Here is a 14065-nt window from a genome sequence, read left to right on the forward strand (position 1 = left end):
TTTACTGCTGCCAGGTTAATTTTCCTAACTGCACATCTGGGGAATAACCTTGTGGTTATGACAAAATTCCCAAAGGAAAGCAAACCTGGTAATGTGGGAGAATTATGAAGCCTTATGAGAACTTCAGAGAGGTAAATTAGCTACTCAACTCATCTCTTATTCCTCCCTGGGTGCAATTTAAAGCAAAAAGAATGAAGTCATTATGGAGAAAAAGGTCCACAAGGAGTATTCTTAAAAATGTAGTAGAAGAGACAGGAGGTGAGTACCACTGTGTTTATGGGCTTTCCTCTTATTTTTATTTTAAAAATTAAGTGTTCTAAATATTAAATAAAAATATTTTAAAATGAACTACTTTATTCCTTTGTTATCAATGTTTTAATTTACTTCTTAATTTGATGTAAAATCTTATTAGCAGAATAGTTTCCATTTGTTCCCTTTGGTAACATACTAACAAAACAATTAAAATGTTACAGAGATGATTAGCATGGCCCCTGGCCAAGGATGACATGGAAAAATGCCTTCCATTTAAAAAGGAAGGAGAAGTTTCTAACACAGATTAATTAGTGGTCACATTGTCATTTTTCTCTTACATATAACTTTGAACAAGTCTGTAAACAATGACTTCACTTTCCCCAACTATAAAAGTTTGAATAAAATTCTGTCAAGTATTTTAAAATACTACCTTAAAACTAAATTTAAAATACTACCTTAAAATGAAATTTGTATAGATGAGGAAATTTATAGAGAGCTTAGGAATTCTCAAGATAAAAGATAAATTTTCCAATAGCTGCAATTCACTGAATCTAATCTTTGCTTGTTTTCTACATTGATTTGAACTTTGCACAACTCCATTGCACCTTTATCACAATGATATCTGGAAGAGTGTGGTGTGTGGGTATATATTCACACATAGAACACCTGCATTTAATCTGTTCATTTGGCTTTTTTAAAAAATATTTTTTATTGTCAGTGGACCTTTATTTTATATATATATATATGCAGTACTGAGAATTGAACCCAGTGCCTCACACATGCTAGGGAAGCACCCTGCTACTGAGCGAAAACCCTAGCCCCTGTTCATTTGGCTTTGATGTTTCAAAAAACCTTTTTGCAGCTTTCAAATCTTTTATATGAAAGATGTGTAAAACCTAGACTGAATTTTCAGAGGATATTCATTAGTCAAGTTTATATTTCAAGCAACAAAAACTGATTCTTGACTCTCTTAAGCAAAAAGCAAATTCATTAGAGGTTTATTTTGATTATTTTTCAAGTCCCAGGAAAAAGCATCCAATTGGTTAATTTTATTGGATCATATACCTGTACCTAGCTTCCTTAGAAGGAGAGAAAATGTGATGTGGTGTCCAGATATCATTGAGATAAAGGAGTAATGGAAAACAAGCACTTAACCAGAACGCTGCCGCCGCCACCACCACCCTCCCACACATAGACACTTCCAACAGTGTGTTAAGCATTTCCTTCAAATGGAAGATAAGGATGCTGATATGAAGAACAGGGACTGAGAGACAAAATACATACTATAACTTTGTCTCCAAACTGGGAAATTAAAGTAAAACTCAAACATGCCAATCAAAATTCAACTATTAGAATCTTCTGGTTTTTTAAATGCCAAATAAATAGGAAGAGTCTGTGTTTAGTTAACGAAAGAGACTACAGAGAATATATGGTATTTGAGTCAAAATTGTGTGTATATTGACTAACTTTGGTTAACAGATATTGATGAGCACTTTCTATGTATTCAGCAGTACCAGCCCAGTTCTCCTCTTTACTAGTTCTCTGTTTTGGATAAAGTATGCAACCTGTCTAATCTTCAGTATGTTCTTCTGGGAGAAAAGAAAAAAAGCTTTATATCACCAGTTGAGATATTATGAAAGGCCTATATAATCTAATTAAGCCTTATTAGATTTGTCCAAGGACCCAGAACTAGTCAATAATAGTGGCAGAACTAGGCTTATATCTAATATTTTTCTGATTCCGGAGCATAAGATCTGATCCTTGGCAAGTAATTTTTCATGCTTGTTAAAATAATTAAAAAGTATATTTCAGGGGCTGGAGATATAGCTCAGTAGTAGAGCACTGTTTAGCATACCAATTCCCAGCACCACAAAATGAAAAATTAAAATGGAGTCAACATAGCTTAAGTTCAGTTATGTCCTAACAAATTTTAGGAGGAATATTTATTGGCACTTCAGTATTATTATACGTGACACTTTGCAGTGACTCTCTTGAGTTGTTATGTGAGATAATCCTTAAGTAGGATTTATTGTACATTAGAAAATAAATGAATGATAAAATGTTTGTCTAGGGTGGTGGTCAAGCATAATGTGAGAACTGAGATACTGTTGAGAGGAAGAGTATAAATAATATTAAATTTAAAACATCTCTCAAGGCAGGCAGCCCAGAGAACATGAACATATATAGTCATGTGTCACTAAATGAGGGGATCCGTTCTGAGAAACGTGTCATTAGGCAATTTCATCTTTTTGAAAACACCACAGAGCATACTTACACAAATTAATATGGCTATGATGACACTAGGTGATATAATCCTATGGGACCATGGTCATATATGTGGTCTATTGTTGACCAAAACATTATGCAGCACATGACTAGTATCCCACTGGTGGTTGGAGATTATGGGACCCTTCACCCAAGGTAGGGTCCCAGTAGTTCACAGTCTTCTGATGATCACTTCTCATTTCACAGCTGTTTTAGTTAGCTTTTTAATCTCTGTGATCAAAAGATTCAACAAGAAATATAAGAGAAGGAAAAGTTTATTTAGGGCTCATGGCTTCAGAGGTCACAGACAAATAGCCAATTCTGTAGCTCTCATGGGGAAGAGTATGGCAGAGGAAAGCAGCTCAGGACATGGCTATCAGAAAGCAGACAGAAGGGTTTGTGGGGGGGACGGGTGGAGGTGGAAATCTCTGCTCACAATTTTGTTTTAATGTGACTTTTATTTATATTTATCCCCATAAATTCACCACTGAACATTCTTGCATCATCTCATGTGTCAGCTTTTGGAGGAGCACCTCATATCAAAACCATAACAAAAGCTATACCAACTGAGTTGGATAAAAGCTTCAGAGAGAGGATTCGGTATTGTAAAGACTTCAACTTATGGATTCAATGTAATCCTAACTTTTAAAGATCTCAGTAGATCTATTTTCCTTGAACGTGACAAGCTGATTCTAAAATTCATAGGGGAATGGAAAAGGTCCATAATAGACAAGGCAACATTGAAGAACAAAGTTGAAATATCTTTTACTATCAGATGTCAGGCTATTTTAAAGCTGTAGTAATGACAACACAATGGTATTGGTGCATGGATTAAAAAAAAAAAAAAAAAGATCCATGGAACAGATTAGAAAGTCTAGAAAAAGTCCTACATAGATACAGTCACCTGATTTAAGATAAAAGTGCAGTGGGAAAAGGATTTTTAAAAACCCAGCAATATAATGGGACTTTGGATATTGCCTAACAAACAATAGAATATCCCTTAACTGCAAAACACTGTAGAGGCATTCTCACTAAAGTTGGGAACGTGGCAGGGTTGTTTGCTACATCACTTCTTTCTAGTGTTTTAGAGGTGGGGGATGGAAATAGGGCAAGTTCAAATGTTTCCCTTTTTACCAGGGTTTAGCTATTTTTCTTGAATAAATGCTCCTTGGATTATTGCAAGTTTTTAATTACTTTTTAGAGTTCTTAAAAAGTTAAATTTGATAGGTTTTTGGACAGTGGTAGGAGATACTCTGCCATTTTGGAAGTCATCCATTTTACTCTCAATATTGGGTAGGAAAATACCAAGAGAACTCTAGCAGATGCCTCGGGCGGAAGACATTTCCTTTCTGCCTTTGGTGTAACAGTGATCCTTCCTCTTGACCAGTTTCGGTGACCACAACCAGGATGTGACCCTTCCTTGCCCACTGGTCTCTTGTAACAGGAAACCTGAAATGACTGGGAAACAGCAGGTTACAGTTTAGAGGGTCAATTATTTTGTCTGTTGATGAATGAGTCGCTCTGTTGGGAATCAGGACCTCTCGACTCACCAAATTGTAGGACTAAGAGACACAAACACCCCACACAGGATATTAGGAGAGTAAGTGGGTGTGTTGATTTCCTATTGCTGCTGTAACAAATTACTATAAACAGTGGTTTCAAATTCACTTTCTTATAGTTCTGGAAGTCAGAAGTCTAAAATCCAAGTGTCAGAAGGGCTGCATTTCTTCTGGAGGTTCCAGGGGAAATTCTACTTCCTTGACTTTTTCAGTTTCTCAAGGCCACCTACCACATTCCCGGGCTCATGGCCCTTTCATCACATCACTCCAACCTCCTGCTTAAGTCGTTGCATCTATATGACAACCTGCCTCGCTCTTATATAAGAAACTTTGTGATAATCCAGGATAATCTCCCTATGTTCAGAGCATTAACTTAACCAGGCCTGCAAAATCCCTTTTACCTGTAAGGTAACATATTTGTAGATTCCAGTTATCAGGATACAGACATATTTGGGGGCCTTGTTCAGCCATACCATAGTGGGAATTCTATTTTTACTCTTTCATCCCCAAATACATATTCTATCTATATGGGACACAGCACCATATGATGGGTATTGACCTAGTGTACGTACTGAATCCTGGGGTGGCATTTCCTCTTCGGGAATTCTCTTCAAGCTTTTGCATCAGTTTCATCTTCAAAAGTTTTTTTTACACCATTCCATCTGATCAGCATTTTCTGGGTCATGTGTATTACATGTTAGGAGCCATGGATCCTATGGTCATTTGCCCAGTGACACACCTCCTTTGCTATAAACCAGGTCTGTAGGTCAAGGGCAGTATTCTGCAGGATGAATATTGATGGATCAAACATCTGTAAACCTTGGATAGTATTTTTGGCCAGCATTGTATGGGCAAGAAAAGCAAATGCATGTGGAAATGGGCAGTTTGTTGTCAAGGTGCATCAGTGCACATTCCAGAATGGAGGATCCAGTATAACCTGATGACAAGTAGCTTGGTTTCCTTGAGGGGTGGCACTAGATCAGAGGCAGTGGTTAACATTAAGGAGTGACTACTTGGCAAGTGAAGCAATGCTGTTTGCCTCTTATGAGCTTGCCTCCCTACAAGAGGACTACTTTGTTCATGAGCCCATTGTGCCTGTACTGGGGGAGTTGATAGATGCGGGTGCTGAAATTCACCAATGAAGTCTTCCTGTCTGCTGGTTGTTCAGTGCCTCTTACACAATAGGTTAACTTTGGTAGGCACTATTATGCAACACCAGGATCTTTGTGTTCCATCTCATGATTTTCTCCACAGCTACTTCTCCAGTTTCCTTTTCCCTATATTCCATTCTTTCTCATTCCAGACCCCTGATCAGTCAGCTAACCTATTTGCCACTTGCCATGAAAGTATACTCTTACTTCAGGCCACTTCTTTTCCCAAAGTCAATGAACAGGAATACTGCTTTTGGAAGCATTCCCCTCACTGTTTTCTTTTAAGACCACTACTGAGTGAGCCGTAGGACAGCAGCAGTCCATCATTGTTTTGAACTGATAGTTCAAGAAAACTCAGCGAAGTTAACTACTCTTTTTTTGCCTCTATCTACTAGCTGTAAGAGCCTCTCAAGTGGCCATAACTGTGAGCTGACAGATAGACATTGTTAAAGTTATTCCACCTGCCTATGCCACTTGTTTTCTCTGACCCTTACCTGTCATCAGTTCCAGAGGGGGGATTGACTGATGAGTTGACAAAACCCAGCTTGTGATGGGAAACTGACCACATGATCACTTGATATGCTCAGTTCCTACTAAGGCCCATTATCATGCACAGAACTGGTGGGGGGTTTTTGTTTTTCTTTTTTTTATTATCATTTTAAAATTTTTGATATGTGGTTTGCTCCTGCAGATGATGAACCTTGCTTCAGAACACTTAAGTTCTATGTACCTTGTGATTCTCCCTCTGGAGCTTGCCATAAACTTCCCTGGCTATTTTTCTTTTCACAAGTACTTTTACCATAGAATCTCTTGGATTGAATGGCCATGTGAGTGAGCAACAGTACTGATTACACTGCAGGCTTTACCTGCCATATAGCCTTTGCGTGCTCTGGGTCACAATGAAAACTGGTACTCTTCAGCCTCACCTAGTTTATGAGTTAGAACAGTATCCCCAAGTTCTAAGTTGCCACAAAGAGGCCTGAAGAGCTCAGTATGATTCTTTCATGGTGGAATAATTTGGGTAAATGAGTGGATGACATGCAATGATTTTTTTTTTTTTACTGTGAAGGAGATATCTTGGCCCTTAAGAAAACTATTGGATCCTAAAAATATAATTGTAATAAAAGATATTACAGGCTGCTGGATCTTATTAGGGATTATTCCCATTCTCCACTGTACACTATGCTTACTGTTTATCTGACAGCACAGTGTCATCAATGTAGTAGATCAATGTGACCTTCTGTGGCATGTTCAGACTATATCATTATAGAAGATGGAAGAGTTAACATAACCCTAGCGCAAGACTATAAATGTGCACCATTGTCTGTCCAGCATGAATTCAAACTGCTTCTGCTCCAGTACCCTTAGGACCAGTTCCATGCATATGTTCATGGCTCCACTTGGTTTGTGTGGTTAGGTCTATCTCCTTTGCCACACAGGCCCATTTGAAATCGCTGAAAGTAGGCACACAGAAGAGAGGGAAAGAGTTGCTTCATTATAGTGTTGCAGGACTGTTGTTTTCTTTTTTTATAACAGGTTTTGTTACCTTTGAGTTTTTTTAAATTAATTTTTTAAATTTATATATGACAGCGGAATGCATTACAATTCTTATTACATGCATACAGCACAATTATCCATATCTCTTGTTGTATACACAGTATATTCACACCAATTCGTGTCTTCATACATGTACTTTGGATAATAATGATCATCACATTCCACCATCATTTCTAACCCCCATGCCTCCTCCCTTCCCCTCCCACCCCTCTGCCCTATCTAGAGTTCATCTATTCCTCCCATGCTCCCTCTCCCTACCCCACTATGAATCAGCCTCTTTGTATCAGAGAAAACTTTCAGCATTTGTTTTTTGGGGATTGGTTAACTTCACTTAGCACTATCTTCTCTAATTCCATCCATTTACCTGCAAATGTCATGATTTTATTCTTTTTTATTGCTGAGTAATATTGCCTTGTGTATATATGCCACATTTTTAATCCACTCGTTTATCAAAGGGCCTCTAGTTGGTTCCACAGTTTAGCTATTGTGAATTGTGCTGATATAAACATTGATGTGGCTGTGTCCCTATAGTATGCTGTTTTTAAGTCCTTTGGGTGTAGGACAAGGAGAGAGGGATAGCTGGGTCAAATGGTGGTTCCATTCCCAATTTTCCAAGAAATCTTCATACTACTTTCCATATTGGCTGCACCAATTTGCAGTCCCACCAGCAGTGTGAGTCTACCTTTTTCCCCACATCCTCGCCAACACTTATTGTTACCTTTGAGTTTTTAATCATGTTTATGTAAGGCTTTTTTTAAAAAAATAGAAACTACTAAAAAAATAGGAACTGGAGTAATCTCTCCACCCATATGTATCTACTGACCTACCTAATGCAATTGTGGGCAAGAGAGGGCAGGGAAGAGTGCATGCAACATTTAGTTGGAACCTGAATTCATTCAACATTTTTTTTTTTTTTTTTTTTTTTTTTACTTTTGATTCAACCATGACCTTTAAAAAGTCAAATATCTATTTTGACACTTTTTGGACTGAAATTGTGTGTGATGATCAAGAAATCCTGCAAGTTATTGTCATGTCTAATCAGAAAAACATGTAATTGCATTTTTAATACTTTAATATTCCCTTCATAAGTAAGCATTCTAAACAGTTATAGCAAAAAAATTTTATGTGCTTCATTCACATATTGATATTTTTGTCAACTGAAGTACATGTGCATAGTATTACTAGAGTGAATTTCTAAAATGACTTTGAAAGTACACAACTATTACAAACCTTTAAAGTTTAAAAAACTGGATAAAACACATGAAAAAAAAGATGACTGTCAGGGAATTGTACATAAGCCTTGAAGGATGATGGTTCATCAGAGATGAAAAGTATACCAAATGAGTCATACAATTGCTCCAGTTACTGCCTGGAGAAAATTTCCAGGCTGTGGCACAGGGAAGGAGAATCCAAGTGTAGGCCTAGCCAGGATCCCAAGGCAACTGGAGTTCACAGAGTAGAATACTAGACAGGAGAGGAAAGGGAGGGAGGGGGAGAGAGAGAAAGAGAAGTAATAATAGTTCTACACACTTTTGCAAAAAAAATGAAAGAATATATGCCAACGCATTCTGAGGCCAGCCTTTCTCTCATGAACATAAACACATTCTTCATTATGAACCACGTGTATGAGGCTATTTCCTTGCACAGTTCCATGTCACACATGTTGGAAATGAGGGTGGATAGATTAAAGACTCTTGGGGGGTTAAGTGTGCTTTAAGTATATTCTAAAGCATTTTAGAACACTGGGATTCTGATAAACTGTGAATTTATAAAACCTCAGTTTAACCATGTCCTATTTTTGCTTAAGACACTTCCATGATGCCCCTTCCTGGTCTGACCACCACTCAACTTGGCTGCTTGGTTAGCACACCTTTACCCCTTGTTTCTTCTTCTCCCTTTGTTTCGGTCCCCAGCCCCTCCACTGGGCACCTGCACACCCTGCCCTCACTCCTGGAATGCTGTCTCATGGTCCACTCACTTAATTCCACTTGCTCTTCAGCTCTCAACCATCATGTTTCTGGGGCAGCTCTTTCTGACCTTCCTGACCACGTCAACCCTCATCCTGGCTTCCATTTGCACCACCAACCTCCCCTTCCAGCATTTACTAGAATCTAAGTTGTTACATGAAACATATGTGGGTGGTGTAAGGCCTATCCATGGAGACTGGGATTGTTTGTTTACTATTTTATTGTTGTCTGGTTTGCTTATTATTTTATTACCAGTGGTTGCCACAGTATCTGATATATTGTTCAGGCTCAAAAACATTTGTGGAAAGGTGAAGAGAAGGAAAGGAGAATAAAGACAGATCATGGAGGCACAGTTTTTATTTCCACAGCATGTCCACTAGATGGCAGCATTAACTGTTGCAATATCTGGAAAGGAACTTTTGATTTCAAAATGCCCTGTTTTGGGCGTGAGCATTCCCCCACTGCTGGTTTTGTTACCTCTATCATATGTCTTATACATCTGGCCACTCCACTATACAAAATACCAGGTAGAAGTATTTATTGCCTGTAAGTTAAAAAAATTCCAAATCATAACTTAAATAGGTCTGTTTATATGTATGTGGGAGTAGGGGTGGGTTTGCGGGTTTATTTTTATTTTCATGTGAAAAGAAGTTTAGCAATTAGAAGTTTCAGGGCTGGTGTAGTTGATCAAGGACATCCTTAGGAAATCGAGTCCTACAATCCTACTCTAGCATGCCTGGAGAGATGGCTGCTCTTCTTCAAGGTCAGAGACCCGGGGACTTCAGCCTTTATCTCCTTGCTACTACAGCCACAGGGGAGGCAGCCCTTCTTTTTTTTAGGAGAAAGAGGGACTCAGATGGGTACAGTGAGTCAACTTCAGTGTCTCCTGTGGTGAGCGGATTCACTCTGAGCCCCAATGAAAGGGGAGCCCTTTAAGAATGTGGAGAAGGGGCTAGAGGAAGGACTCAATAGCAACTGCATGGTAAGCCCAAGAGAATGTTTCCCCGAAGACAGAAAAGGCCTAGCCTGAAGAAGAGTCTAAGGAGTTCTCACTTCCTCTGCCTTTACCTGATTTACCTCAACTCAAAGTTAAAATTCAGCTCTTGCTTTCCTTCCTAAAGATTTTCCAAGTTTTCTTATTTTTTTTTCAATGACATTTACTGGTAAAAACATAAACATTGTACCATGTAATGTTTCGATATATGTATACACTATGTTATGTAATATTTAAACCTGGTCCAACATCTGTCTCCTTAGTTTTCATTTCTTTATAGTGAAGACATTCAAAGTCTTCTAGCTTTTTGAAATACAGTACACTACTATTATCTGTAGTTACCCTGATTCAACAGCACACTCGAACTCATTTCCTCTAATGGTAATTTAGTTCCATCCAGTAACCTTTCCCCACTGTCCCCAGCCTCTGGTAGCCACCTTTCCATCTCAACTTCTAAGAAATCAACTCTTTAGATTCCATATATAAGTGAGATCATGTGGTACTTGTCTTTCTGTGCCTGGATTATTTCCTGTAACATAAAGATTTCCAGTTTCATTCATATCGTCACAAATGACAGGATTTCACTCTTTTTGATGGCTGAATTGTATCCTATTGTTTATAGGTACCACATTTTCTTTATCTATTCATCAGTTGAAGACACTCAGGCTATTTTCATTTCTTGGCTATTGGGAATAGAGCTGCACTGAACCCAGGAGTATAGCTGTTTCTTCAACATACTGACATTCTGATTCACGTAAACTACATGTATAGAAATCCCTCACAGCCAAAATTAGGAAATATGATTACTGCATACAAGCCTGACAATGAATGAATGAAGTAGTCACTATATGCCAGTTTCTCTGATGACATGTTAATTCACTTAAACCTATCAGCTACCCTACAGGACATGTATGATGGTTGACCTAATATACAGATGAAGAAACTAAATCTTGGAGAGGTTCATGACTTGCCTCAGGTCACACTTAAGTAGAGCCAGGAGTTGAATTAATGGAGCCATAGTGCTAACAACTGACAGCTATTACACAGTTTAACACTAGAAATTTGGATTTCGCAGTGATTTTAACCCCTTTTCTACCAAGACAAACTTTATGACATCTCCCCTACATTCATTTAGGAATGCTAAATTGGAAGAATGGAGTTAGTTACCCCCACTCTCATTCCCTCTCTAATTTAGTCATAACAACAAAACGGCATTGTCTTGATTTGGATTCATACTTGAGTCCACAGATTTTATTTTCAAATCTACCCACTTCACACCACTGTAGACTAGCCACCCCAACCTCACACCTGAACAAGCACAGAAGCTTCCTCGCTGGTCTCTTCTCCAGCAGATTTCTCCAGTAGCTAGACTGATTTGGGGAACAGTATTTTCCACTCTAGAATGACCAATACTTGTGTACAACTGCTTATTAGATAACAGCCATGTGAAATATTTCAAAGAAACCCTAATTTTTTCAAGGAAATCCATGACCAAATGAATATTGAAACCATATATTCAAGGTCAGAACGAGGACAGAATTCAGAATTTACGATTACACAGATTAACCTTATTTTAAAAAGCTATGCTGTTTTTCCTAGATATTTAGCACATTCCCAATGTGATCAATGGAAGACAAATGAAATTATTTTGGTTGGTCTAGAGTCTGCTTTCAAGCCTTAAAATATTTAAAAAGATCACCAGGAAAAAAAAAAAAAAGAGACCAGCCTGAGCTGAAGCCTTAAGGGCCCCTTGGATCCCTTGTGTCACTCACTGAATCCACCTCCTCTAGCCAACTATAGGACTGGGCGACATTCCAGATCCAGAACGATGTGATCCACATGGGGAGCATAAGATTTCACCGGTTGGATGTGCAGGATTTGTGTCTTCCATGGTTTCCCATGCACCTGCTGAAGAAGAATGGCAATTCGAGTTTCTGCAGATTCTGCCCACCTTTGCCACTCTAGCTTGGTGGCTTGTGAAAGCAGTTTCCTCCTGAAATCTCTGGTAGTTCCATTTTCCCATTCATTGGTGATAATTTTCTGAGGATAAGGCCAATGTTCTTTCTCCATTTTGCTACTTCCAGGAGGCTGGGGATTCTTCCCTGGGAAAGATTCCACATTTTGATGGACATGCAAAATGCCCCCAGTATCCCGTAGCACCTGGCAGGCAATGGGCCAGCCTTCTTCTGAACTGGGAATCAGACCCAGGTTCACCCTATCTGCAATGTTTGAGAGCTTCAGCTTCCTGTTATCCCCAAAGTGTATTTGGCACCGATCTGCTACTCCGTTGATCTCCAGATTATTTCTCAGAGCGACTACAGCATGGGGGTTCCACTCACAGGCGTGGACAAAGGCAGCACCAGCATGAACTAGGAAGGGCAATGTAAAATAACCAATCCCTGCATAGAGATCCACCAGCACTTGTCCAGCACAGGGCAGCGATGCCACTCGCAGCTTTTCAGTGATGTTTCCAAAGGAGAACATGCACTGGGTTACGTCAAACTTATATCGGATGCCATTATCCACATGCTCTACCCAGCCATGGTCGCCATGCAGCAGAGTCACCGCTGGAGTTCGAGTGCCATCCGGGAATACCCGCCCTCGTTTTGCTAAACGCTGGACGCCAAATGCCAAGGCAACGGTCTCCCAGAGTTCTGGTCCCAGATTTTTCCACTGCTTGTTTTGGAAACAGTCTTCATTCAACAACAAAAGGTTACCATGTCGTTGCCAAGATCGGGGCAAATCAGCCTCCAATTCAGCCGACCACGCCACTCCCCGGCCCTCTACCCAGCGCCTCACCTCCAGACACAGTCTCTGGGCAGGCGAACAACCCTGGGCCTTCTTCGAAGGAAGAGGATCCAGGAGCTGCGTCAGCACGCACGTGCTGCCCGGGGCCACGCGAGTCCTCAGCTCCTGCAGAAGCTGCGCGGGGAGCGTCTCCCCCAGCACCGGTAGCGCCACGGTGCCGTCGGGCATCTTTTCCACGCGGTGCCGTCTATCCAAGAGTTTCTGCTTCTCGAGAAATTCCCTGTACCGCTGAGCGAACCGCCGCTCGGTCACAACTGCGACAACAGCCACGGACGTCCCATCTTCCCTCTCCATGCTGTGGCGCCCACATGCTTTCCAAGCCTATAGCACCACTCGGGGAAGGCTGTGTTCACCTACCTCGGTAAATTCGCGGACACTTCGGGGAGAGATTCCCACGCCGCGTCGAGGCGGAAGTTACGTCAAACAAGCCGGAACTAAATATACAGATGCGGTTGACGATTGGTGACCCCGTTGTCCTGGTGAGGCCGCTTCCGCCATCTTTGTTGTGGTCGACTATTAGTTGCTACAAGCTAACAATAGGGAGGAATTTTACGGGACTTACAGACATCAGATTGTAAAAAGTTAACCTTGTGTTATAATTTTGGACAAAACATAGCTCACATGTTCTACAGGTGTCCGTGTAAAGCTGAATATTTACAGCAAAATCTGTAGACAAAAGTGTTATCAAACCTAGGTTTGGAGTCTCATCCTATGCAAAAATTAATGTCCAAGACACAAGGGGAGAAAGAAAGGCTTTATTCCATAGCCATAAAATGGAGATGAAAGAATTGTATTGCTTAATTTCTAGATCTTGGAATTCCCCAGGTTTCCTTCTAATAACGATCTTAATTTCACTCTATTGTGATCTGAAAACACATTTTGTGGTTTAAATCCTTTAAAGCCTTGTCTTATGGTCTGGTGTGTGGTCTGTCCTGGAGAACAGCCCATGGGCACCTGAGACAAGGGCGTTCTGTGCATGTCTGCCAGAGGATGTCTCTTTAGCTCACGCTCAGGTAAGATCCCTATGGCAACTCCAATCTGCAGCCAGAGTCTCAGTCCAGAAACCAGAGTGCCTTGTGCTCAGGGCTGGCCCAGACACGCAGCCTTCTTCTCCTGCTCACCCTCAGTACACACCTTTCTTGCACCTCTTAGATGACTGCTCTCACTACCCAGGAAACTGCCTTTCTTCCCTGTGACCAGTTTATCTCTCAGAACTCAGGCCAGATGGCACTTCCTCAGGAGAGCTTTGCCCAATATCCACTCCTCTCTCCAAGTCAGATCTCTATTTCAAAGCACCAGATTCTCCTCTTGTCAAACTTTCCAGTCATAATTTTTCATTTTTTAAATTTGATTCATGGCTGTCTTCTCCCAAATGTGTTTCAAGTGGCAGGAGCAGGAGGTTCCCTCTCATTATCATATGTCCTTGTTGTGTTCTTAAGGACTTGCCCCACATAGCAGGTCCTCACAAAATGTTTTTAGGAGGAATGCATGAGTGAACAGATGGATGGATGA

General features: G+C 40.3%; 1 protein-coding gene and 1 pseudogene across 1 annotated transcript; one reads left to right on the forward strand and one right to left on the reverse strand.

Annotated features, from left to right (window-relative positions):
• The first annotated feature begins 429 nt into the window (after positions 1-429).
• Positions 430-529, forward strand: LOC114106544 (U6 spliceosomal RNA; annotated as a pseudogene).
• An 8555-nt stretch (positions 530-9084) lies between these two features.
• Positions 9085-12953, reverse strand: Trmt12 (tRNA methyltransferase 12 homolog). Its single transcript, XM_027952640.2, has one exon. The coding sequence runs from the start codon at positions 12845-12847 to the stop codon at positions 11540-11542; it is 1308 nt and encodes a 435-aa protein (XP_027808441.2). The 5' UTR covers positions 12848-12953; the 3' UTR covers positions 9085-11539.
• Between the last annotated feature and the right edge of the window lie 1112 nt (positions 12954-14065).

The sequence above is a fragment of the Marmota flaviventris genome, chromosome 15 (assembly GCF_047511675.1).
Source record: "Marmota flaviventris isolate mMarFla1 chromosome 15, mMarFla1.hap1, whole genome shotgun sequence".
Lineage (NCBI taxonomy): Eukaryota > Metazoa > Chordata > Mammalia > Rodentia > Sciuridae > Marmota > Marmota flaviventris.